At 49.2% G+C, this 27,500-nt stretch overlaps 1 protein-coding gene across 8 annotated transcripts in view; it reads right to left on the minus strand.

Moving 5' to 3' along the window:
- Nucleotides 1–27,500, minus strand: part of LOC113584247 (cAMP-specific 3',5'-cyclic phosphodiesterase 4D-like) — a 96,833-nt gene that overhangs the window by 1,384 nt on the left and 67,949 nt on the right. For 3 of the 8 annotated variants that reach the window (XM_035535219.1, XM_035535224.1, XM_035535220.1), the window contains exons 2-16: nucleotides 21,290–21,481; nucleotides 19,713–19,775; nucleotides 17,310–17,346; nucleotides 16,973–17,049; nucleotides 16,781–16,827; nucleotides 10,415–10,527; nucleotides 4,970–5,063; nucleotides 4,675–4,844; nucleotides 4,340–4,438; nucleotides 4,078–4,242; nucleotides 3,716–3,815; nucleotides 2,936–3,090; nucleotides 2,711–2,833; nucleotides 2,323–2,505; nucleotides 1–1,901 (exon numbers count right to left, since the gene is read on the minus strand). The exon at nucleotides 1–1,901 is cut by the window's left edge and continues 1,384 nt beyond it. In XM_035535219.1, coding sequence (XP_035391112.1) covers nucleotides 1,485–1,901; nucleotides 2,323–2,505; nucleotides 2,711–2,833; nucleotides 2,936–3,090; nucleotides 3,716–3,815; nucleotides 4,078–4,242; nucleotides 4,340–4,438; nucleotides 4,675–4,844; nucleotides 4,970–5,063; nucleotides 10,415–10,527; nucleotides 16,781–16,827; nucleotides 16,973–17,049; nucleotides 17,310–17,346; nucleotides 19,713–19,775; nucleotides 21,290–21,481 — 2,035 coding nt within the window. In that variant the 3' untranslated portion in view covers nucleotides 1–1,484. Of the gene's footprint in view, nucleotides 1,902–2,322; nucleotides 2,506–2,710; nucleotides 2,834–2,935; nucleotides 3,091–3,715; nucleotides 3,816–4,077; nucleotides 4,243–4,339; nucleotides 4,439–4,674; nucleotides 4,845–4,969; nucleotides 5,064–6,106; nucleotides 6,579–10,414; nucleotides 10,528–16,780; nucleotides 16,828–16,972; nucleotides 17,050–17,309; nucleotides 17,347–19,435; nucleotides 19,585–19,712; nucleotides 19,776–21,289; nucleotides 21,482–24,710; nucleotides 25,087–27,500 lie in introns of those variants that run through there. The other 5 variants (XM_035535221.1, XM_035535223.1, XM_035535218.1 and 2 more) reach the window with 5 other exon arrangements.

Here is a 27,500-nt window from a genome sequence, read left to right on the forward strand (position 1 = left end):
GAGGGTGGATTTGGGTGGAGTCGCTGGTGCATGTCTTCAGCGTAGCCCTAAGAGGAAACCAAAGCTCTGCCTGACCCCTCATGGGTGTCTCGCTCACCCACACACACTGTACTGAAGTCAGAGTGATTCATTAAGATGCTGTACAGAACTGCATCCATGAACACAATGCACCATCTACTTTAATGGTCACATGTGATTTATAATGAGATTATTCAACGGTTTTAGCTAGTGCCTTAATCTGGGCAGTGCAGTTGGACACAAAACTAGAGTGGAGCGCTTTCTGACAGCCACGCTTTGTTTGTGTGTGTGTGTGGTGAGCTCGTGCGGATGTAACACCTGGTTTAGCGGAGGCGCGGTGGGGGAGAACAGGAGGTGTGTCCTCTGACCAGGCATAGCACGCGTGGGCACAGTGGCCCCGGAGCAGGAGGGTCACATCACACACCCCAGAGTAAACCGTGCAAGAGACCGTGTGCCAACTAAACCAATAAGCGGATGTTGGGAGTCTCAGCCATGTAGAAACAGAAGGGTGGTTTTCTAAAAATGGCCTGAATGAAGACAGGAAGCTTTGGCCTCACAACTACATCTGCAAATCACTCAACATCCGGCAGCTACGCTAGATGGTGTTCGTGGGGTAGTTTGTGTTGGGGGGAACTAGATTCTTAAGAGGCGCGTTGGTGGTGTAAGCATTTATAAATAATCTGAAAAGAAACAGGAAACAGCAATGTGGACAAAAAGTGAAAAGGACACAGCAGTGTTGATGGACGAAGTAGCTGCAGCTGTGGAGAAGCTCCAGGACAAGGTGTGACTGGACGACCATCACAAACGCATACTTGCAAGTTACTCTTCACTAGAAGGTTTCTTTAAAAGATTCCTGTAAAAAAGTAACATCTATGTAAAAATCTCCATTTGTGTTCATCATAAAAAAAAAGAAAAGGAAAAAATATCTAAGAGGCGGCAACACTGAGCCGTGGGCATGTTGCTCAGTCAGCTTTCTGGAAGACTTCAACTGTAGACAAAAAGAGGTCTCTCTGAAATTGAAAGAACACGTTCCCATGGGTTCCCCGATCGTCCTGCCGACGGCCTCGCCCGGTGCGCTGACCACTGCGTTCCTCATTGCTTTGCACCACGTGTCTGACATCCAGAACTCTCTTCCGTTTGCCCGCATGTAGCGGACGGCAGGAAGGGGCGGGAACAAAAGCAGTGGGCGGAACCTCCAGCAGCATCCCACCCCCTGGAGGGGACACGCCCACATTCCGCACTCAAACGCGGGGTTAAAAAAAAACAAAAAAAAACAAACCAAGTCAGAATTCAGAACTCATATTTAAAAAGAAAATAAATAAAAAGGCAAACGAATGAGAGGAGGAGGCAGGACTAAACGTTACGCGGTACCTGAGTGCAAAAAAGGACGATCTACCAGAGTGCAGGTATTGGAGTGCAAGTTTAAACGTTCGCTCTGCGTGTGCGTTGAGGGGGGTCCCGCACTGCTACGTGCCGGCAGGATACTCCTGTTCACACCCCTCCTCTTCCTCGGCCTCCGGGTGCTCGTCCAGCGGGACCTCTGTGGATGTTGAGTCCTGTGGACGGAGCGTTTGGGAGTTGCTGCAGCTGTCGTCGTCCTCGTCTTCCTCCTCTTCCTCCTCCTCGGCCTGGCTGCCGCTGTCCTTCTCTGTATCCGATTCCCCGTCCTCCTCCAGTGTGAGCTCAAACTGGAACTTGTCGGCGGCGCCGGGCCGGCCGGCCTCGTCGGCCTGCTCTGGGGCGGGGGAGGGGCTCTGTGGGATGGTGCTCTGGTACCACTCCCTGTTGTCCTCCAGCGTGTCCAGGATGTCCTGCGCGTCAGGGTGCACCAGGTCCGCCCACGTCTCCCACAAAGGGTGGACGATGTAGTCTATAAAGCCCACCTGCAGCACAGTGGACAGAGTTTAGCGATACATTCCCACACACACACACACACACACACACACACACACACACACACACACACACACACACACACACACACACACACACAGACACACACAGACACAGACACACACAGACACAGACACACACACACACACACACACTCACACACACACTCACAGATATTTGCCTAATTCTCTGGATAAAACCAAACTAGTACTGCTAATACTGCAGCAATTTCTAAATGAGAGTATTTTTTACATATAAAAAATACAGAGCACAAAACAAGCATGTTCTTCCCAAAGATTTCTTGCACAAATTATTTCCTAACTTGGCTCGGGGACGATAACTAGGCACTGCACGAGCATGGAGGGGGCGAGGCAGGGTTGCTCGTTGCGGAGCAGCGTGTGGAGCTGGCACCTGGGACTTCTCCACGGAGGCGTTGTGCTTGTCGCACATGGGGCTGATCTCCATGCCGCGCTCCCTCTCGCGGTCGCCCTGGCTGAAGAACTCCTCCATGATGCGGTCCGTCCACTGGCGGTACAGCTGCAGGGGCTTGGTGGGGTTACTGAGGTCAGCGCAGTGCACCATGTTCTGGAGCACCTGTCGCATGCAGACGCGCAAACACACACACACACGCTACAGTTGAGCACGATAGCAGCAGTCTGTGTTTATACCGGACCCACAGAAACACTGTTTATACAGTACGGTGCTGGACAGTGAACACAAACCACACACACACACACACACACACACACACACACACACATTCTAACATGCCTTCATGCATATAATAGTCTTCTCTTACCTGTATCCTGTCTGAATAGTTGTCCAACAGCAGGACTCCAGAGCTGGTCACTTTCTTGGTCTCCACCATCGTTTTTAGGTCAGCGAGTAGGTTCATGTGTTTGGACATATCAGTGGCTAATACCTAAGGTCAAAAATCACAGAAATACATACAAACAAGATCCAGTTGAAGCAATTTTTAAGCTGAGAATGTCAGGCCTTGCTTGTCTGAGTCAGCTGCACTTACGATGTCAATAACCATCTTGCGCAGGGACAGTCTCTGTTTCTTGGTGAGGTTCTGGAAGATGTCACAGTTCTCCTCCTGCAGCAACTTAAAACCCACGGCCAGGTGATGGTTCTCCAAGACAGACGAGTCATTGTACATGAGGGCCAACTCCGAGTCTGCGCGCACACACACACACACACACACACAAACACACAATGTCATGGCTTTGTGCTTTTCCCTTAGCCCATACTTCATAGTGACCCTCCCCATCTGGAGGTCTGGCGTGCACTAAACAGCTGTGTGAAGGAGCAGGGCTATGTCACTGTCGAGGGAGATCAGAGACAGCGTGCAGAACAGGGTGGGTGGGAGGTGAAGCTCTGCTCTGCACACGCGCGCGCGCGCACACACACACACACACACCACCCTCTGACCAGCACAATCAGACAGACACAGGGACCCTGTCTTATTTATCTGCTTTAACAACACCACTCCTCACTCAGGTGCCATCATAGAAAAATTTCTTTTTTTTCTGAACTGAATTTTTTTTTTTCTGAGGGAGCAGAACTTCAGTCTTTAGTTCAGTTCTTGGGACAAGAAAGAGGAGGAGTAGGTGTTTTATCAAAGGAGCGTCTCTGCCTCTTTACAGTTTCTCTGTCTTATATCTGTGTCTGAGTGTGCTGTTGAGCGCCTGAGGTAAGAAGGAGGTGCTGAAGTGTGATGGAAACAGGGACGCTGCTGCAAGACGGCGGAAGACGTGAGAAGGAAACTATTTGAATCCCTGATGCAGACAAATATACTCACTGGTGTTAATGAGGAACTGGTTGGACACGCCCGGGTGGTCCACGTCGTGTATCGCGCTGGCAAAAATGGCAGCCAGGATCTCGAGGTCTGTGAATACGGCCTGCGTGGAAAACGACAGGAGCAGACGGAAAATTAGAAACACCATCGTGCCCACGACTCCCATAATACCTCTCTGTGAAATCGACCATCATGCTAAAAACAGCAGATGGTGTGAAGAATCCTACAGACCTGAATAAGTGTGAGATCATTTTCAGACAATAAGACAGAAGGACATCCCACACAATCCTGTTCCAGGGCACATACTGAGAAGCAGCTTATAGCCAGTATGGGGCAGAGTGAAAGTGGCCAATGGCGGACATCACCTCCAGAGCAGGTGTGGAGAGCAGCACGTGGGTGGACTGGGTGACGTCAGCAGCATGGATGTTGTTGTGATATGCCACGTCTCCATGGTAATGGTCTTCTAAGGTCATCAGGTAGGTTATAAAAGTGTCTAATGGAATTTTAAACGTCTTGAGCAAGTCTCTCTCCTGGGAGAAGAAGGATAACGACACTGGCTGTAGACTTTTATAGAAACAGAGGACATCTTTAAAAAGATAATGTGCGTTTGATCTGATTAAGTCTCACCTGAAAGATTGTGTACATCATCACCGTTAAAGGCCTGTTCCCCGAAAACTCTGTGATTTTAAAAACGTTGAGGCCCCATTTGTTTACGTCTTCCAGTTCCTGCAATAAAACAAAAGCTGGGTAACAGCTCAGTGTTTGTTGTTCTGCACGCACACACACGCACAGCCGTGCTTTACCGTGTCAAACCCACCTGCTAGATCAAAGTTATACGTCAGAACAAAGACCCTTCCGCAAGGTCTTCCGCAGCGCATAATCAGGTCCAATCAAAAAAATGGATCTCTGATTGAACAGCTGTGAGTGGCTGAAGGAACAGTCCAGCCCTTCCCCTGGCTCACCTTGGCTAAGGAGTCTTCCGTGTCGGTCTTGACTCCGAAGCGAGGGATGTTGGAGTTGCTGAGGCTGGAGCTGTGTGTCAGCTTCTTCACACCGCTGATCTGAGACATAGGCTTCTTCTTCCGCTCCTCCTTCTGCGTGTGGGACGGCATCTCCACGTCGTGCTGTTTGTCTGGGAGCCAGAGAGGAGAGGCCAGGGGCCAATCAGAGCGCTGTTACACGGCCGGCGGGGAGCCGCCCGGATTACAGTCAACAAGCACAAACGTCAGTCTGGTTACGTCTGTGTGGTGTAGTTACCTAAGAAGGTGTTGGAGATGAACTCGGAGACCTGGTTGCCAGACCGGCTCATCTCAGACAGGTGGGTCAGCTCCCTGTTCAACATCCTCTTGAACTGCAGTGCCGAGTGATGAGGTGAGACAGACAACAGTACAGGCTGTGCATTAGCCGCCAACACGTATGACGCACAGAATCATACATGTAAAGAGACATTTCACATGTAATTTCATTTTTATTGACTTAATTTTGTGCGTCATGCATGTCAGTGCCTTTAACAGATATTTATTTTTAACAGTCTGAGTGTGAGAGGAGGACTGTTTTTGGCCTTAAAATGTTTCCCAAAGTTCCTTTATTATTAACAAAGACCTGGTAAATATATTTCAGCAGAGATCCCTCCTCAGAGGTGCAGTGCTGGCTGGGGTATGACGCCTAGTAGCTTTGTAACTGAGACAATATGAGGTCACTGTACTCGTCCGTCTTAATGACCCTAATGCACGTTTTCAGTAACCCCACAGAATTCTAGCTGTCACAGAAATACACAGTCCTGTATATATCACAATCCATGTTAATAATAGAATCAATTCCTATTTCAATAATACTGAATAAACAATGAGCACAACGCTTAGTATTCTTAATTACTTTTTGACTCATCTGCAATGCTGCATGTTTCTAACAAGACCTTACACTCCTGTATCATTGGAACATACAGGTGCACATAGACATATACATAGATTATAGGTGTATGCAGCCTAACTGTTACTGGGTCAGCCTCGCTCAAAAATATTAGACCACATAAAAATCAATGCTTTCGAAATTACCAGTTAAAAATCGTCTGGCACCTGACAGCTCAGTAACAGATTTTGAAAGCAGCAGGGAATAAAGCCCCATCGAGCTGAAAATCTATAAATAAGAACGCTGAAATTCTCTTTGTATATAAATGTACACCAGCTGCCGCCTAAAGTGATATGCGACACGAATGATGAGGGCGAGGAAGCTGTCGGCCCGTTCCCCGTGATCCCTGGCGCGTGTTACGCAGCGCAACGCGCGAGGCGCAATGTTGCACTGGGTCAGCAGCGCAGAGACCGACCGCCTCGCGGTCTGTAGTCGTGGAGCGACGCGAGACGACACCGACCCCTGGGCAGGACCGGGACACCATACCTTTATATAGCCCCACGAGACGGAGAGTAAATAATTGGCTTCAGGCATTTTCGCAAAGCAACCAAAAGCGCGTTTGAAGGGCGCGGGCAGGAAAACAAATCCCGTTTATCCGGCAGACAGTCCGATCGCCAGTCTGCAGGCGCTCATAATCTCAGAGCAGGGAGGATGCCGGCGGGATGACGTCAGCTGATCCGAGGTCAGACGGAGGCGGCCCGAGGATGCTGACGGGGAGCAAGCTGCCCGGACGCATGTTCGCTCTCCCGCGCTCCGAGGAAAAATGGCACGAGAGGGAGGACGGTGGGCTTGTGCGAAAAAGGAGCGCGCTTGTCAGCACCTTCCAAATGAGGGAGCGCGCTCGTAGCCGATGCAGCCTGGCCCACCAGTCAGCCAATCAGGGCTGATTTCAGACAGAGCAGAGGGGTGGGGCAGCGGAGGTATGCTAATTAGGAGGCGTGGCCTTGGTGACTTACGCTCTCCCACCTCCCAGCTCATGCACGAACTCCGCGACAGGCAGCTCGCGTGCCGCTCACGCGTACTGTGACGCCTAGACGATACAACGCCGTGGGTAGCGCGTGGCTTCGCTCGTGCTGCTAGGGCGTCTGATCTGAGCGCTCATCTAAACTGAAAATGAAGCATCCCGTATCCCTCTTGGCAAGTCAAGGACGAGTTAAAAAGCAGAAAGCACGTCCAGTCGTTCGCCCAGAGGAAGCAGCAGGGCTACCCAGACGGAACTCATCAAACCTGTCCACAGATGAACTCATTTGATAAGCAAACGATGGGCCCTCGTTAGCGCGGCTTCTAACAGCCATCTTCGCCGTACCTCCCTGTGCCTATCTGAATATTATGCCAAGCCTGGCAGAGCATGCCTCCGTAGGCTGGCAGGAGCAACACTGCTATTCTGTTACCTTCCATGTCATTTTATGTCCTCATGCAAAGCAAGAAAGCAGGACGTGTTTGACAGGGGAGACGGACACCACGGCCTTCTGAGGAAATACCGCAGTTCGATAACCGAGAACGCGAGTGAGAAAAGTCTAGAAACAACAGAGACAAAAATGATCAGCAGTGTTTGTGTTTGTCTTTCTTTTGGAGGCGGACAAACGCATCGTTACGCTGAAACGTGCAGTAAGCGCATCGATTTAACTGTTTTTACGGCAGCATAAGCTACGCTAGAAATAACGAAAATGATGAGATCAAAGGAATCTGATGACCCAGTTGGTTTGTTCCATTCCCAGTTAGTTTGTTCCATTCCCAGTTGGTTTGTTCCATTCCCAGCAGGACTCGCAGTGATTCACTGTGCTCAGATGGGTTAGGATTACACGTCTATGTTTTGGAAATGCTGGACTGAAAGCACTTTATTTTTAACACTAGAAATACCATTACATAATGTTCAATACAGCAGCAAGGCAACCCATCAGTCCCCCTGTAGCACCAGATGAAGTCCAGAAGGTCACAAGACATACTTGGACCACTGTAAGAGTCCATATATACGTAGACTGTATGTCTCTCTCTGGCCTTTCACTGAAGGAAGCTGCAGCTGGTATCTCTCCCCGTGCTACATCAAGGCTAATGCCCGTGCACAGCTGGTGCCCCTCACGTCTCTCTGTTCCCGATAGTCTGCCCTTAAACGAAGCAACTGGAATTCCAGCGCCGAAGGAGAACAGCATTCTGGGAGTGTTTTGTGAGGGCACAGGGCCCCTGTGGTTTTCTGTGAAGAGGAGTGCGGCGTGTTCCAGTGGGGGCCAAGGCCGTGGGCTGGGTTCGTGCGGAGTCCATCCGGCCTCGGTTTAGGCTTTCGGCGGCCTCTTTGAGTGCAGCCTTCCTCGCGGTTGCGACGTTGAAGGGGACGGTGAAGGCGCTGGGGAACATGTGCAGAACACCCCTGAGCCCCAAACCACAGTCCTGGGAGGAGGTACTTCCTCCCTCCCTCGCTCTTCATCTCCCTCTCTCTGCCCTGCCTTCCATCTGCTCTGGGTTTGAATCCAGGCACAAAGACGCCATGGGCCTCGCAGCGCGCTGGGTGTGGGTCCAACTAAAGTTTCAGTGGGAGCAGAGTGTGCCGCTGGCTAAGAGGACAGTCGCTTTATTGGCAGATGGTTGATTCAGGATCACACTGACTGACATGTCAAACCTAGTGTTAGGGTTAGTACAGTACCCGAGGGTAAAAAATACAACTCTGAACATTCCTACTCCCACTTAGAAAATCTCTGCAACCTTTAATCGAGAAGTTAGATGCAGTTTCTTCCAAGCTTGACAAATAACAAAACTGGTCATTATTAGTCACTTTTCTCTTTTCTCAGATGGTTATCTTGGTATCTCTCAAAACTCAATTTTCGATCATAATCTGGGGCCTGGGCGGTGAGCTTGTTCTAAGTGTACTGTGAAACACACAGGTGTGGTAGCAGAAGACTGAGATGTTATCACTGGATCGCTGGAGCAATGAGGGGAGATGACGCTTTTCAACACTTCCAGCCCCAGCTAAGAGTTTCACCTCTGAGTCATGCGCACGCTAAATTAACACCAAACACTTGGCGGAGGCAACGTCAACGTGAGGCCCAAATTACTGGCAGACCCATTGTTATAAATCTATGACACGAGATTGACACCATAAATCTATGGTGGAGTGGTAGTGTCTGTACGCAGACCTCACTGAATATGTTAGTATTTGTCACTCTCTGTTAGTGTTTGTCTCTCTGTTAGTGTTTGTCTCTCACCCTCTCTGTTAGTGTTTGTCTCTTTCACTTTCTCTCTGTTAATGTTTCTCTCTCTCTCTCTGGTTAGCACCCCTACCATCCCACTGTGGGCCTCCATTCCTTGTGTCTCCATGGTGACTGTCAACGTGTGGGTTTCTTCTCAGTGACAGAAAGCATTTGTTTGTGCGTGTGTGTGTGTGTGTGTGAGATAAAGGTTGGTCTGTCTGCTCTCCCTTTCTCCCACAGCCCCACGGAGTCAGGCCTGAACTCTGTTCTCCCCTAGGAGCTGGTCCAGGGAGCGTAAGCCAGCCTTTCGGCTACAGCCGCGACTCTTTTCTGATCGCTGGCGGAAAGGATAATTGTGTTAAAAGCGGCACTGCATAACCAGGCTGTGAGTAAACACGGTCTGCTTCTTGGGCCGCGCTGCTCGCTGTGACACGTCCGTGTGTCCACTGGGGCTCGGCTGTGCGTGCCGGCCGTGCGGCAGGGAAACCCAGGGAGACAAAGACTTCCGAAGTAATACAGACCTCTGCTTGATCGGGCTTTCAAGTTCACACTCCTCCAGGAACCCTACTGCAAAAATACAGACTTGTTCCACTAACTTCTGGAGGCTTGACTAGAGTCTGTAGAGAAACCCTGTGGGTTCTGTGTGACGAAAATTCTCACAAAACAGTATGTATGACCTTCACTAGTAGAGTATGACCTTCACTAGTATATGGGGTCCGCCACCCCCTCCTTTCCTATCTCTGTCTCGTCACTCTCCACTTCCTGTCTGGAAGACACTGCTAGCATCTACTAAACAAAACAGGACTGGCTGGTGTGTTGATCCACCCACTAAAACAGCAGCGAACACAAAGCAACATTCAACCCCAAACTCAAATCAGCCAGTCATATCCAACGATCAGGCCGCGCAAACGTCCAAAATGCCCCACAATCCACTTTGACTTCTAAGAAGCCACCATGGGCGAGAGTGGGCAAATAATGCAAGTGACCTGTCACAGTTGTCAATCAGGTTAAAGGTCAAATCGGACATCCACAGAACGCATGCAGACGTGCGCGCGTTCGCATGGGCGGGTGCCCACATCTTGACGAGACAGCCAAGTGTCCCCATGCCGCATCACAATCATCTGGTCTGGGTTTTTGACCGGGACGTGGGCTCGCCGCGAGCTGGGATGACACCCGAGGGCTATGCCGGAGGGGGCTGTGCGGTGAAGCTTCTTAAGCAAGGCTCCACTTATGTGAGACTCCGACCCAGGGGTGGCCATCTTGGCTCTGCCTGAAAGGGTCTCAGTCCACAGACGTAACCCGCCCTGGACAGGAACCATGACATCCACGCTTACGGATCCCTTCTGTGTCTCAGAGGACACCAGCATATTCCCAACGGACCATCAGTGATTCATTAATAAAAAACTGAGTGATAATTAATGCTCAATCTAAAACTTTTTGACATTCAGCATTTGCTGTGATTTCTGAATGCAAACACTAAAACAATGATTTAAGAGCCAAAAGAGCCTGTTTCTCCTTGCCGCTGAGACCTTTACATCAGCACTCCACCTTTAGTGACGGAAGCACCACCCAGAGCACTGGCCTGCAACGCGATGCTCAGACCTCGACTCACCTTGTTGGACGCCATCTCGCTGACCGAGTGCCTGGTCTGCAGGGTCTCCAGCTGGTCCAGGCACCAGTCCAGCTCCTCCAGGGTCTCGGTGGCCAGCTTCTGGTAGGCCTCCTCTGGGGGGAGACAGGGGAGGGGGTGGTCAGTTTTTAGGCGCTTCACAGGGCTAGCCGAGGCTTCGTGCGCGTCCTCCACGTCGTAGACGGCCATGTCGCCGTGCACACACGGGTGACTCTTCATGCCTTGACGAGAGGAGCCCCCCCGCGGAGGAGCGGGGGCTCAAGGGTGGACGTTGAGCCGAAGCCAGCCCAGGAATAAACGCCTGACTTTAGTCTGCAGGAGTGCACGGGTGTCCAGACGAGAGGAGAGATGGGTTCACACAGACGGCAGGGAAGTAGAGCGGGGCTCCTCTAAGTACACATAAACACAGGCACTCGCACGGGCTCCGAATCCCCTCGGAATCCTCTCGCGGATCCCCAGTCGAACGTGTCCCTGCCTGGCATAACAAAGCAGAGTCCCAGCTCACGATCACAGCCGGCCTCCGGCAGACGTGCGTCAGGCTGCGTGCGAGCGGCAGGCACCAGGGGAGGGGGAAACTTTGGGACCCGTGCAGCAGGAGAAACGCAGTGCTCTCCCTGCACCTCCTACCCTCCACAGCCTCCAGCGCCGGCGGCCAACCACCCGGCGCCCCATACGGAGGAGAGGGAGCAGAGCAGCGAGCCTCCTCCTGAGCTCGTGGGCTCCCACACCAAGCAGATTATCCAAGCTGGTATTTATAAAAATAAAAAATTATAAAATGATAATGATAATAAAGGTTCAGCAGTAAGCGGTGATCCAGGAGGAAGCCAGAAGTGGGCAGCCGATCTACGGAGACGTCATGTAGGAGGCATTGCTTTACACAAACATAAGCAGCTTCCTGTGAAACCACAAACCTAAAGAGCTGGAGAGCACGACGCAGGGAGAGAGAGAAAACCCGGGTCGGAGCGGAGCCGAGGAGTACCGGGAGCACGGCCCAACGGTGAAACACGACCCTGTTCTGAGTGGCACGTCATGAACACAGGCCTTAGGAAAAGTACGGTTAAATATAAGCTAAATAAAAAATATCTTTGCAAAATAATTAAGAAAGTGAGACTTCTTGACTATCACAGTACAGCTTTCAAATATCTCTACTGGTGACTTTGTTAGAATAAAGATTTAGAATGAATTAAAATATTAAATATTATTAAGCATATGGCAGTTATGGCAAATAAAGTATAGGGCACTTTATACTAATTTAATTACTAATTTAACTTGTAATTGTGCTCATACATTTATTAGAATCAACAGTGTATATGTGTATGTATGTATGTGTGTGTGTGTATGTAGGTATGTGTATGTATGTATGTGTGTGTGTATGTAGGTATGTGTGTGTATATATATAGGTATGTGTATGTATGTATGCGTGTATGTATATAGGTATGTGTGTATGTATGTAGGTGTGTGTGTATGTATGTAGGTGTGTGTGTATGTATGTGTGTGTGTATGTAGGTATGTGTGTATGTATGTAGGTGTGTGTGTATGTATGTAGGTGTGTGTGTATGTATATAGGTATGTGTATGTATGTATGCGTGTATGTATGTAGGTGTGTGTGTATGTATGTAGGTGTGTGTGTATGTATGTAGGTGTGTGTGTATGTATGTAGGTGTGTGTGTATGTATGCGTGTATGTATATAGGTATGTGTGTATGTATGTAGGTGTGTGTGTATGTATGTAGGTGTGTGTGTATGTATATAGGTGTATGTATGTATGTATGCGTGTATGTATATAGGTATGTGTGTATGTATGTAGGTGTGTGTGTATGTATGTAGGTGTGTGTGTATGTATGCGTGTATGTATATAGGTATGTGTGTATGTATGTAGGTGTGTGTGTATGTATGTAGGTGTGTGTGTATGTATGCGTGTATGTATATAGGTATGTGTGTATGTATGTAGGTGTGTGTGTATGTATGTAGGTGTGTGTGTATGTATGCGTGTATGTATATAGGTATGTGTGTATGTATGTAGGTGTGTGTGTATGTATGTAGGTGTGTGTGTATGTATGCGTGTATGTATATAGGTATGTGTGTATGTATGTAGGTGTGTGTGTATGTATGTGTGTATGTATGTAGGTGTGTGTGTATGTATGTGTGTATGTATGTAGGTGTGTGTGTATGTATGTGTGTATGTATGTAGGTGTGTGTGTATGTATGTAGGTGTGTGTGTATGTATAAATGTATATGTGTTTGTGTGTATGTATGTGTGTATTTATGTGTGTACGTACAGTACTGTGCAAACGTTTTAGGCAGGTGTGAAAAAAATGCTGTAAACTAAAAATCATTTCAAACATACAAATAATAATTGTTTATTTTTATCAATTTACAAAATGCAAAGTGAGTGAACAATAGAAAAATCAAATCAAATCAATATTTGGTGTTATTACCCTTTGCCTTCAAACCAGCATCAGTTCCTATAGGTTCAAGTCAGGGATTTTGGAGGATTACAGTCAGGTGTATGATCAACCAATTATACCAAACAGGTGCTAATGATTATCAATTTCACATGTAGGTTGAAACACAGTGATCAACTGAAATATAAACAGCTGTGTAAGAGGCTTAAAACTGGGTGAAGAACAGCCAAACTGCTACCAAGGTGAGGTTGTGGAAGACAGTTTCATGTCACAGGTCAAACACCTGTAAGAGCAAGGCTGAGCACAGCAACAAGACAAGGTAGTTATACCGCATCAGCAAGGGCTCTCCCAGAAAAAGATTTCAAAGCAGACTGAGGTTTCAAGATGTGCTGTTTAAGCTCTTTTGAAGAAGCACAAAGAAACGGGCGACGTTAGGATGGTAGACGCAGTGGTTGGCCAAGGAAGCAATGCAGCAGATGAAAAACACATCAAGCTTGTTTCCCTTCGAAATCGGAAGATGTCCAGCAGTGCCATCAGCTCAGAACTGGCAGAAACCAGTGGGACCCAGGTACACCCATCTACTGTCCGGAGAAATCTGGCCAGAAGTGGTCTTCATGGAAGAGTTGCAGCTAAAAAGCCATTCCTCTGACATGGAAACAAGGTCAAGCAACTCAACTATGCATGAAAACACAGGATCTGGGGTGCAGAAAAATGGCAGCAGGTGCTCTGGACTGATGAGTCAAAATCTGAAATATTTGGCACTAGCAGAAGGTGGTTTGTTCACCGAAGGGCTGGAGAACGGTACAATAACGAGTGTCTGCAGGCAACAGTGAAGCATGGTGGAGGTTCCTTGCAAGTTTTGGGCTGCATTTCTGCAAATGGAGTTGGAGATTTGGTCAGGATTAATGGTGTCCTCAATGCTGAGAAATACAGGCACATACTTATCCATCATGCAATACAATCAGGGAGGCGTATCATTGGCCCCAAATTTATTCTGCAGCAGAACAACGACCCCAAACATACAGCCAGTGTCATTAAGAACTATCTTCATCTTAAAGAAGAACAAGAAGTCCTTGAAGTTATGGTATGGCCCCCACAGAGCCCTGATCTCAACATCGAGTCTGTCTGGGATTACATGAAGAGACAGAAGGATTTGAGGAACCCTACATCCACAGGTTAGTTCTCCAAGATGTTTGGAACAAGCTACCAGCAGAGTTCCTTCAAAAACTGTGCAAGTGTACCTAGAAGAATTGATGCTGTTTTGAAGGTAAAGGGTGGTCACACCAAATATTGATTTGATTTAGATTTCTCTTCTGTTTGTTCACTGCATTTTGTTAATTGATGAAAATAAACTATTAACACTTCCAGCATTTTTTCACACCTGCCTAAAACTTTTACACAGTACTGTGTGTGTGTGTGTGTGTGTGTGTGTGTGTGGGACCTAACCCAGTTCTTGAATAGTTAGCAAAAACTGTCCTGAAGGGACAGTGGTCAGCTTGCAGGTCCTGCAGAGATCCGTGCTGTCAAACCTCAGCAGGACAGAGTGTTTGTTTACCTCAGCCGGTCTGGAAGAAATCCCCTGGGATTAGTACTAGGAATCCCCTGGGATTATACTAGGAATCCCTGCTGGGGAAATGTAACAGCAGCGAGGCTGTTAAGGCCCAGATTTTGGATGTTTTTTGTTTTTCTTTTATTTGTTTTCTTTCTTGTAACCCTGGATTATTAAATGGCAGCAGACATTTTCAAACGCCGACCGACGTCGCGGACGGCCGCGCGGGCGTGTCGTGCCCCTGACGCCAGCGTTGTAAATAAAGCAAACACTCGGAGAGGCTTCATGGAGAGCGGTTGCTCGGCGCATGCTAATGGTCACACGCGAGTCAAGCGGTGGTGTGCTACGACGCAAAGCGGCTTGTTCAGTGAACGCACTCACGTGAGTGACCCTGGTGCGTTTGCTTGCCAGTCACCTTTCGACATGCACTGTGAATTTGACATGCATATGTATGTAAAGTGACAGATGGGAAGCGTGTATGTCTCTTCCCCCATTGTTCTCCGTGCCCCCCCGTCCTTTCAAAGAGCTGTGCAAACGCTCAGGGGAGATTTCAGGAGCAGGGGTCCACTGTCCTTGCTGACAACATCTCCTCTGACGTCAATATCTTCTCGTGTTTAGTGCGACACCAGAGGCCGGCCCCTCTGCGGTTGCTTTGGCTGAACGCAGGGCCGGGCTGCAGCTAAACTCCGGACCGGAGTCCCGGAAAGAGCGGAGCGCCACCGGGAGCTCCAGTTATCTGATTATTCCCGCAGGTGAGACGGACTGACGGAGCCGGTTAGGTGCTGCGCCCTCGTGTGCGTGAGGACTTGCCACACGAAATACTGAATGGACCCTGAGCACGACAGATCTCGGAGTCAGAAGGTGAGTAGGCAAATCGGCTCAGGAATCCTCTGTCCAACGTGCTACGCGTCTTTATGCCCTCCTACAGGTCACCGGGACCAGGGCACACGAGCGACATCCCCGCATCCCGGGATGGAAGAGATGAGCAGAGCTTGCTCGCTCACGGAGGCCAGCCGTCACAGCGGAGGAGAGCTTCTCCATGTCCCTGGAGGACAAATGACATCATTCCCCCAGTCCCTCCTCTCTCTCTCTCTCTCTCTCTCTCTCTCTCTCTCTCTCTCTCTCTCTCTCTCTCTCTCATTTTCTCGTCACCTTCATCAGACACTTACTACCTTTGCCGTCCCAACACCGGGTTGCCAGGCAACCTGGTCCAGTTAGGGAGCGAGAGGGGCAGAACCTCATTATTTTTAGCAGGAGCTATTTACGGCACAGCTCCTAGTGTAACCAATCAATGAGTATGGGCAGATGCTGCAGGAGCCAGCGAGCGCTGACTGAGTTACAGGTACGGTGCCTCCACTAAATATAGAAACCAGTTTGAACTCAGGGGGCTTGGACAGAGAGGGTCTCTGAGCAGCTGGGGTCCTAAGACACTCCAATCTTGAATCTTCTTGCGTGAATTCTCAGCTCTGGAACGGCCCGAGCAGGCAGCACATCTTCTGCCTGGGAGCGCCGTGCACATGGGGGCACAGGCCGTGCCTGCCCCTGGGGAGGGTCGCAAGGAACCGCACGTCTCTGAGTGGCAGGTTGGTGGCGTGAGTCATGGCAAGGCCCCGACAACGTGCTTTTGTGCAACGACGTTTCTGTATGTGTGTGTGCGTGCTTTTCTGCGTCTTATTAGAGAAGCGCAGCTTCCATCACTGCACCCTTCTTATGAAATGGTGAAATAATGGGTGGATTAATAACGCGTTACAGATTTGTTAAATACTGCATAATTACACCATTTTACGTTTCTACCTATGCAGAAATTTCACAAACAAATAATTCGAAATAAGTGATCATACAGTAGTAGCTCTTTCCAAAGGGGAGTCTCCTCTGGTTGGGGAACTGAGAACATGAACTCAAAACTGGTAGTGTGTCGCTCTCTAGGGGTTTAAAGCTGGAATGACAGGTTGTCTTAAAGTGGAGATCACTAAACTGGCAACCACACTGCCCTTTGGGATTCAACCACACTGCCCTTTGGGATTCAACCACACTGCCCTTTGGGATTCAACCACACTGCCCTTTGGGATTCAAGGTTTCACTTTAGTTTGGGTTGTTACATCTACACACAACAAAGAACACAGTTACTGTAGTTCATCTACAGAGTTCCCTGGAAGTCTTCTACGAAGCAGTTTGGGACCACGGAATTGGCAGAATTTGGCAGAAAAAACAAATTTTTTTTTTTTTAAAGACCTCAAAGCAAACGAGAACTACAGTGAATATGTCCTGAAATCCTGTAATATCTGACCAGTCATTATCTGTCTTAACACTGTGCCCACGCTGTACAGCTGTATTCATATAAAGAATATCTTTGTATTTTCTACAATGGCAGAAGCAAAGATGGAGGTGGTGTCACCTGTGAAGGCTTTTGTGAGCTGTGGTTGGTTACACATCTGGGGCCGTCTGCAAAACAACCACAACATGAACGGATGTGTTAGACCCCAATAAAAAAGTGGGACAGCTGATGGGTTCTGTTTGTCTATTCATTTATGGTTCTAAATGAGTTGGGGTACATTGCATTTAAGCACAATGTAGAAAATTAACTCACTTATTTGAGGTTCTGTCTTGCTGCAAGTTGGTTAATGTTGCAAAATTATTTCGCACTGTTCTCAAGCTGGCCAGTACCTGGAAAATGAAAGAAGGGAAACTCAAATCTGAAAACAGATTTAGGGAGAAACCTGATGTCAACCTTAAAGGAATGTCTTTTTAGAAAACCTTCAGCTAACCTTTTTTAAACAAAACCTAAACATTTCTGGCACTGGAATTTCAAGGCTACCACAAAATAAGTTCTTAATGTTAAACAAATTGACCTAAAGCTACATGAACATGTAACTAAATGTGTTAGGAGTCACTACACAGTTCCCAGTTTAGCACTGGTCACTAACCTGGGCAAATGGTGTGACGATCAGGTCATCCCCATGGCTGCAAGAGATCAGATACATGCAGTGAGTCAGCAGGGTGTCTGGGACACAGCAGATGCTCCACGCTACGCCGGGAGGCCGGCGCGCCATGGTGGTCCCCACACAGGACACACACGTCCGGAATGTCACATGCATTTTGTCGCCACAAAAGAACCATATCGTGAACGGCAAAAATTTCTTCCGCAGCACAGGTGTCGAAATTGGAATACCAAAATGCCAGGGAGAATAAAAGTGAACTGCGTTTTAAAAAAAGCTTTTCTATGATATGGTTTGTCTGTGTGACAAGGGACGATGAGGCAGGGAGGGGCTCGGAGCATTGCACACTTGTCTGGCTTTTCCGAACAATGCCAGCGAATGTTGGCTATTGGGACCCACCGCTCAGGAACGTGGGTGCCGGTTCAGGAGCTAGAGCTTCTGGGCTCGAGAGCCAAAGAGAAGGGCGGTACAGCGGACATGCCACCCCAAGGGCCGCCGTGCAGGCACAGATCAGGCCACTCCTGGCACACATGCCACTGACGACGGACAGGTGCTAGGAAAGCTCAGGGCTAAATCCATCTCCTAGCAAGTCTGCCGAGAACGGCATTTCTCTCCGGCCTTCGGCGTCTCTGCTCTGAGCACATGGTCTCTTCATCCCTTCCCACCGTCCTGCACCTGGATCTGGGTCTCAGTGGACTTATATCTAGCCTCTCTTAATGATCAGTAGGTACTGACCAGTGACTAAATGCACTACAAAAACACAGCGTGGCGCAAAATGGCAAAAACTTCGCCTTGATTTCTATCCTCAGTTTTCATCAAGATAATGTTTCAAAATTAGGCGTATGCAACTGGAAAATACAGCAGTGGCTATTTCTGAAACAGATGGGGGTGTAACCAGAAGTGCAAATCCAAAGGCCCTTAAACAGCAAAACAAACATGCAAAGCGAACATCTTCTCAACAGAGTCCACGTTCTCCAGCGTCTGTGGTATTATGGGTACAGAGGCGGCGGGCCGGAGGTCCCGACAAGAGGCAGCGTGATCAGGCAGCGTGCGTGGAGGCGGGTCAGGGCGGGGCATAGCTGAGGGAGGGGTGGGGTCTGTGAGGTTGGCTCAGCTGTGCCAAGGGTCCGCGCAAAGCTGTGGGTCTCCGGATGACCCCAAAGGCCGTCTGTCATCGGGCTGGGAGGGGAAACGTCGCCTGCGGTAGTTAGCCTGGGACGCGGGAACCGGTGTGTATGTGCACTTATGCGCGCGCGTGTGTCTGAGCCTTCACACAGTGAAGGAGGATCCGTGCTGTATCATGCACTCTTATCCAACTCCCAGAGAATGGAATGGGTTGCAAATAAACCGCTCTAAACATAGCGCAAGGACACGGCTTGACCATGTAGGAACAATCCGTTAACAACAATTACCAGAGGAAACGCCGTCGTGCTTAAAGTGGAAGTGCTGTATCAAAACAGGACATATGATCCAAGACCACCAGCAGTGACATCTCAGATGAGTCCTTAACAGCTCTCCTGGATCAAAGAATTCTGTAACATGTTGAACTCTGTATGAACTTCACGTGGTTCATGAGCTCTCTCTCTGTGTGTGTGTGTGTGTGTGTGTGTGTCTGTGTGTGCATGTGAGTGTGTGTGCATGCGTGTGTGTCTGTGTGTGTGCGCGCGCGTGTGTGCGTGTGCGTGCATATGTGTGTGTGTGTATTCTGCTGGTAACTATTCTCCAAAGAGCAGTAGCCTAAACTAAAGTGCACCATTCATCAGCCCTCTGCTCCGTGCACTCAGACACTGGCCCACATCTACTGTCAATCACTCTATCCACTTTATACACAAGGGTGACAACCTGAGGGGGTTTATAGCCCCATCTACTGTCAGAGATCCATCACTGCACCTCCACGGGACTCGCCTTTAAAAAACAGAACCTTCACTGGCACAGATCTATTATAGACCCAATATAATAGGACTGGGGGCTTCTGGGAGATTAGGGGACTCTTCCACCATACCAGCTGTGATGTTACATGCAGTGTGAAGGCAACATGAGCATGGAGTGAGGCACACGCACACGCACACAAACATGCTGGCAAACGTCCATGCCACGGGTGGCGATCCGCTTACTGTCCACTCCATGTGAGCTTGTCGCCCAGCTGCGTTAACACACAAGGCTTTAAAGCCCGGAATCTCTGACCTCTGCGCTCAACCGAAAGACTCCACACTGAGCGCGAGAGTGTGAGGTATTTCACGCCGCGAGAATAGAGCGGGCTGAATTCAGCAGCCGTTCTCTGCACTAAAAGGTGAGAGAAAGGGAGTGTGAGGTGTGAGGGACAGCGAGGCGAGGCGGGTCAGGCAGGCAGGCGTTGCTCGGGCAGCCGTGGGAGGCAGTGCCGGCACTTACGTTCCACTAATAACAGGCTCAGAGCGGCGTGAGACCAGGCCTGGTCTCTGCACGTGGTTATTCCTATCGATAAGGACACAGTTTGTCAGACAGACGGACAGGCGCGCTCACACACACACACACACAGAGACACGCACACGCACACACACAGACATACAAACACACACAGACACACACATGTGCACACACACAGGTGACAAAGTTCCATAGCTTTGTAGCTTTGGGTGCTCTTGTGTCAAGCTTGCTGTGCAGATTGTTAGTGAACACTCACTGGGGAACTTTCAGTGTGTGAAAGACAGAGCTGGAATGCCCATGCGTATGTTAAAAATATATATCCGATCATTCCTAGCTTAGGAAAAAAAAACTGGCTTGTGACATGAAGGAATGTCAAAATACTCCCAAAGACTTTTGGTTTGGATGAAATTGTCTGCCTTTGTTTTTCAGACATTTTGGTAGATATGACAGGCGGTCTCACGTTAGCCATGTTCATTTTTACCGTGTCCAATAGCCATGTCCAATATTTACCCTATAAGGTTTGAGAAGCCCTGTTTAAGTCCTTGGTTGTTGTGACCCCCAGATATCCCGTTTGAGGTGAGCCGAGAAGGGGAATTATTAAATGACTTACCTGACATTACTGCACAGATAAATGTTAGTGAGGACAACAAACAGAGACGCTTTAAGGGAGTGAACGTGAAGTGACTGAGCTGTCCTGAAGGAGAGAGGATAGTGGGACATCTCCAGCAGTGGCGTCAGTGGAAGGGCGTGGTCATGGCTAAGTCTGGGCGTGTCCTTTTAAAAGGGCCAGCACCCTGAGGGGCTACTGCACGCGTGCAGGCAGAGAAAGACGCAAACACACGGGCTCGTCTGACAGGTCAGGTATGGTGCTACTGGGCAGATATGAGCTTATTAACACACACACACACACACACACACACACGCGCGCACACATACACTGAAGGGCAGGAATCATCTGAATGTATCTCTGATATACCTCTGAGGTTTAATCTTTCACTGGTTTATTAAAATCCAAAACCCAGTTGAGCAATCTTTGCTCAAAGGTCAGGGGCTGGAATGAGACGTGGGAAACTATTCAGGATTTTTGGAGCTTTACATTTAGGGCTTCTTTTCTCAATACTCAATTTATCTTGGTATTTAAAATAAAAACATTAAGCCTTAAAACTAATTTAGTTTTTGAAAAAGTGTTTTCAACAAAAACAAACAGAATTTCAGGGTGGTTTTACATGAGTTATTTGTACGACAGTAATCTCACTTAATTTCAGTTCTTGTTTTTAATTTTTTTTTCCATACTTGTGATTTTGTTGTTTATATGTGACTTATGAAATAGGACTAAAGTATTAATTATGAAATGAATTGGTTTAAAAGGTCGAAAACTAAGAAAACATGCTACTCGTACGTAAAAAAGACATTTTAGTGGAAGGAAATACCTAGATGTCATGTTACATGGAACGAGAGAGTGACTAAACAACCTCGATTATGTGTGGTCCAATGACAAGAGCCGGGAGCTGGGGCTTGTGGGAAACGGAGTTCGCCCAGCTTCCCTCCGCCCGAGTACTCACATGTCGCTGGCGATGGAGGAGTTCCGGGACATGGACTTGGGCGACAGATCATAGTCGCTGTCTGAGCGGTAGAGGAAGGACTCCCTCCTCTGGCTGTGCACGAAGTTGGCCTGGAGCACGAGGCCCGAACCCGGACTGGTCATAGGGTCCAGTGGACTCCTCCCAGACGACGTGCCATTGTCCACGTCGAAGCTGCGTAGGGAGACAGACGGGGCGGGTTAGAGCTGGAAGACAAGCAGGGTTGAACAGGGCGTGACGAAGGTCCGCGGTGCATCCAAACAGAACAATCACACAAAGCTCACAACGTCCTGTAGCGCCCCTGCCCAAACAGGAGTCGAGGAATTCTACATCAAGGCTTGCACACTTATAGTTCATACTGGAAACGATGGACAGGACTGAACTGATCTTAGTTCAGCATTCTTAGTAAAGCTTCTGTGAGCTTAATAACGTAGGGGATTGTTTAAATGTACTACCAAACGTCCCCGTAGTCCTGTAGCGTCACGTCTTTATGAGAGTTTCCCCTCCTGATGACGTCCGGTTCTCAGGAGAGCTAAAGCATGAACAGGTTGGTCCATAATCATCTAATCCCTGTAGACACACCCCTAGGAGGCTAACGGGAAGCTCACCTCATTACCATGGCAACACCTTTGGTGATGTCACCAGTCATGGTGCGTTCCCCTCAAAGATTTGCAGTGGAAAATAGACAAATCTCCAATGAACCGATTAAAAAGCTGCATTTGATCAAAGACCTCCGACATTCGCAAACCTGGTTAAAGATAAACCCTATAAATAAAGTACTATATATTCCATTAAGTATGAAACACACACACACACACACCAGCTGCAGCCACATCCATCAGGGTTCTCTGGAGAAAACTATCAGGCACTGATCACAAATTTCTCCCCTAAAAAGGCTAAAAGCAGAAAGTTCAGTGTCGTAACATGGCGTGATCCAGACTTCTGTACGCACCTTACTGCTATGTGAGGTATGGAAAACTACACAACTAACTCTGTCCCTCCAATGTCTGTACAGGTTTGAAGTGTCGCTAACAAAGGACAAATGTTAAAAGCAAACAGGAGTGTAATTACTGCTGTATGGTCAACATATGATGCATATTGAGGCTTTGTAACATTGTTTAAAATCCAGTCTCTAAAGTCATATGAAGATGTGAGGACCCAATAGCAACAGTATAAGAGTCAAAAATGGCAATAAGAAGTACTGACTGACTGAAACTGAGCAAAGTTGCAACAAAACCGGACAACAAACAAAACCATTATTATTTTTTGAAGGTTGTGCAACACTGGTTTGCAAAACCATGCAGGCTTTTGAGAGCGCCACATGCCCTATCCACAGACCACGGGGTGCTTAGGCCCCTGTCTGGGAGGCACCAGAAATGGCTGAAATGGCTGTCTATTGAGACACTTCCTGGTGGGGACTTTAGCACAAGCGCTCGGCCATAGAGCCACGCTGCTCTGGCCCCGCCTCCCTGCCCCCAGGCCGCTCTGGCCCCGCCTCCCTGCCCCCAGCCCTGTAGGCTGACCGAGAAGCAGGTGGCACGTTCCCAGCCCCCATAAATGCTACGGTCCACGCTGCCGGCCTTGGTGCTCCGACTCCAGTCACAGATGGCTCAAAAATAACAGGGAAGAAGTTAAGGTCATGATTGACATTCCAAACAGGCCAGCGGGAGAGCTGACAGACAAAAGGAAAGCAGAGAGGTGTGGCAGACGTGGGTTAGTACGTTAGAACGGCTCCTAAATCCAACCTAAAGGCCAACATATTTTGTTGTTTGTTTCTTTGACCATTAGTGGGTGCTGTAGATGTTCTACAGGAAACCCAAGAACCACTCACAGATACTCACAGTCATGTTCAGGGCTGGATTACACCAATCACAGTCTTTGAAAAAACTAAACTCCTGCCACCTATTGGCTTACAGAACTTTAAAAAAATGATTTTTGGCAAATGGACGGTGGACAGCTGTTTGGTGTAAGCGTCGGAGCCCTGGCTCAGCACTGTGCGCTGTGACGGACTGTGACACAGGGTCCTGCAGGGCACTTAGACAGACGAGCTGAAGAAGAAACAACGGGAGCAGAGTCCCGTTTCGTGGCCAGTACTGTTTCATTTTACAGCTAATGACGTGGACATGTGGCCCAAGCCTGTACCACAGGTGTCTCTCCAAATGAGTCAGCTGAGAAAATAAACGGATTTGGTCTAGACCTCTGCTGAACTCTTCAAGATTAGGACATATGTAAGCTTCAATGGACATTACCACATATATAAAGAATCATTCATTATAATAAAATTACATCCACTCCAAAAACACGCCGCTGTATATATGGCAGCTAGAAGTGATGGTGGTGCCCATCTGATGTAGTCTCACACACACACACATGCAAGTGCACACCAAGACTCCTTCCACTGTCTAGCGAGACCCAACATATCTGATGTCACGGGTGTCCCGCACTGAACAACAGTGACGTGACTCCGCGATGTCCCGCCGCGCTCCTCCTCTCAGACATGGAGGTGTCCAGGCAGGTGTGTCCCCACAGAGAGGCCCGCGCGGCCGTGTCAGGGGGGAGGCAGGAGGGCTGATGCACCGCAGGGGCCCGGCGGCACCTGCCGGGGCCTCTCTAATTGGACCGTGGGTGGCCTGTCGCTCGGCTGTTGGCACACTGATGACAAAAGCGGTTATTTATAAAGGCGCGGGAGACGGGTGGAGTGGAGGGTGGGGACAGGGAGAGAGAGGACGAGACGGTGTCCTTGGCCCACGTCAGCAGAGGTCGCCCCTGGAACAGCGAGAGGGGAGGGCGCAAACAGTGGAGTCGTGCGACGGGTCCTCGTGCGACGGGTCCTCGTGCCTGGCGTGCCAAGCGGCCAACGCGGCTCCCATTAACTTCCTGCTGTGGCTACCAGTAGCTGTCATGCTGATTTGATTGGCTACTGCAGTGGGAGCAGGTTTGAGGCATGACAGCGTCATGAGCACCGAGCAGCGTGCGTTATGTACAACATAAACCAGATACTGGAATGGCCAGTGCGCCCTGTCACACGGAACAGCAGATACCCGTCCACCACCGGGAGCGCTGCTGGGATTCTACAGTGAAAGTTGACCCATGGCAATGCTAGGAGCAAGACTCACACTTTCCTACGGCTAAAGACACAGAAATAGACGATAATGGCATCTCCATTAGCAACAACGGAAGAAAATATGCCCGACTTTGCACATTTGACGTGAAAAACCAGCTGCGTAAAACGACTCCTTTAACAACGTTAAGCACGTCAACCGGGCAGCTTTTGACAGCATCCGGTATGGATTTCGCAGAGAAAGGTGAGACACTGCTGACGTCCAAACACCCGCCCTGCGCTGACGGTGGACTGTGTGGGGAAAGAGAGAGAAGGGTCACGGAAAACAGCGGAGAACTTTACCAGATGCCCTCGGAGTGTCTGAGCGAGCTGGTGGAGCGCGAGCGCGGTTTCATGACAATGCTCATGACCAAACACGTGCCCGGCTCTCCTCCTTCTCCTCGCGTCCCCTCTCCGGCTGCAATAACTGAATCTAGACGTCCTCCGCGCGGGCGGACCTCCGCATGCTCCCTGGAGCTCTCGGCTGAGCCGTCGCAGAAGGGGCTCGCGCCCGGGAACTCTTTTCTGCCCAGCGACTGGCCCTCTGCGCCTCTCCTCCACCCCGACTGCTGACTGAGCAGGCAGAGGCTCGTGTTTCCTCTCTCCTCTGTCGCTCTCTCTAGCAGTGGCCGGGGAGAAGGGAGTGGGATCCGTGAGGGGAGGGTGTTGTCCTAGGGGGGCAGTGTCTTTGTGTTTGTGCTGTATCTCAGAGAGGGAGCCAAAATGGCTTCAGGGAGTGGAGGAGAGTGTATTTATGTGCACGTGTGTGTGTGTGTGTGGGGGGGGGGGGGTTGCACACTTCGCCAACACGCTTGGGCACAAAAACGTTCCCATGTGCACATACACATGTGCATTCAGACACGCACAAGCAATGCTGACAACTTCCTGGAGACGGGACGCGCAGAGCGTGCGAGAGTGATGGTCGTAGACGTGCTTGCGTGTGTGGGAGGAAGTGAGCTGTCCAGAAGACAGAGAGTTAAAGAAAGAAGGCAAATACACCACGGATCAGTCCCTGTTCACCTGGACACATGCCTGGAAACATGAGGAGGAACACGACAAGATATGATATTACTTACAACACAAAAGAGTAGAATAGAATTCCTTTACAGATGGGATTGTGTGTGTGTGTGGGGAGCACTGCCTACAGGCCATATCTGATCTAATAAAAAGCACTGTGGCAGTAATGTCTGAGGATTTCAGCGAGTGAAACTCTAAGACCTTTGACCCTTATAAGCGAGCTCGCAGGCCTGGGGCCAAACTATCACCCCATGCCCCCCCCCCCCCCCCCCCCCCACACACACACACTCACACACACCCGTACACCCCCCGGACCCCCACACACACCCGTACACCCCCCGGACCCCCACACACACCCGTACAGCCAGCCCATTCTGACCCTAACCCTTCATTATCGCACGGCACTGAGGCAGATATCAAGCTGGTGGAGAGACAGACTAATTCAAACATCAGTGATGAGCAGAAGTCATGAATGAATTCATGCACAGACATGAATTTGAGGGGGAAACATGAATCGCACCATTTCAGCGCCACGATTCTTCAGTCCCAGCGCTAAAGCTACGAAGCCTGATGTAAACAAACGGACAATGTGTTACACATGAATCCAGTATTTCGAAAGCGGTGTCATGTGTATCACAGCTGTATTATATCCCTATACGTTTGGACAGAGCTTAAACATCTGTGGGAACAAGGGGTCTTCCAGCTTTAGCTTAAAGGACAAAGTCTTAAACTGGATGGTGGACTCACCTTTCCTATGGAAAGCTATGGAGCATCTGGGCAGGTTAAATGCTTGGTTTTGAACTTGCGTTAGTACTTAGGAGTCGCGAGTAGTCGCGCTGAACCATAACACAAAGAGCAACACTGCAGGGAACTCACACAAACAAGATCTCACCCAGGCACAGAGAGAATCTGATCCTGCAGACATACCAGGAGCTAGGACACATCACCGCCACGCTGGGCGCTACTGTAAGGTTTTGATCTCACACTTTTCTGTTCTGATCGCACTGATCCTTGATCCCAATGACTTAGCAGGAGCCCAACCCCCACGCACAAACCCTCGAAGCATCAGATACCAAAACGGGATTTTATTGCATTTGCTGGCATAAACAGGAAACCATGAGTTCGAGTTACTCTTGAACAGGAGAAATCAATGGGTCATAAATGCAGGCATTGGGCAGGAGCAGAGCAGGAGTGTGTGTACGATGGTATTTTACACAGAGCTAGAGGTGAGGGTCAGTACATACAGGAAACAGGGTAGGTGAAGATGTGAGACACACATCCTGACATCAGACATCACAAGATCAGGCATCACAACACCAGACAGCACGACATTAGACATCATGACATCAGACATCAGACATCATGATATCAGACATCATGACATCAGACATCACGACATCAGACATCACAAGATCAGGCATCACAACACCAGACATCACGACATCAGACCTCATGACATCAGGCATCACAACATCAGACCTCATGACATCAGGCATCACGACATCAGACATCACAAGATCAGGCATCACAACTCCAGACATCACGACATCAGACATCATTACAGCAGGGTTGGATCGGTGGCTGTTGATAGCAGGGCAGGACACTTCTTAAACACATGAAGAGGGGCGTGGCTGATCCACCCCTGCATGTGGCCGGCTAAATGAAACCAGCTGATAGACCAAGTGGACTTGGACCCAAGTGGGTTGTTTTGGCATGAGCCGTTTTTATCTGTTCCCGACAGCTGGTGGGAGGGGGCGTGCAATAATTGGGTCCCACTGTCACATGACGACAGAAGAGAAATTCACACCACAGCCTGCACCGTACATGCCATGGGTCTGGCTGGCATGACCTCTGAGATACACTCAGAGAACACTCGTGCTCACCAGGGACCTCAGCTGATCAACAAAATATCAGTCAATGCTTCCAGAAGCTTCAGAAAACATTCCCGCTAAAAATAGTCACTTGAGGCCTAGTAATATAGATGCATGTCTTCTTGAGTAGTCACAGTGGTATACATGTGTATAAACAGACACCTCTTAGCATGAAGGAGGGAGCCCTCTGTTGGTGGGGAAAAGA

Source organism: Electrophorus electricus, chromosome 17, assembly GCF_013358815.1.
Source record: "Electrophorus electricus isolate fEleEle1 chromosome 17, fEleEle1.pri, whole genome shotgun sequence".
Taxonomy (NCBI): domain Eukaryota; kingdom Metazoa; phylum Chordata; class Actinopteri; order Gymnotiformes; family Gymnotidae; genus Electrophorus; species Electrophorus electricus.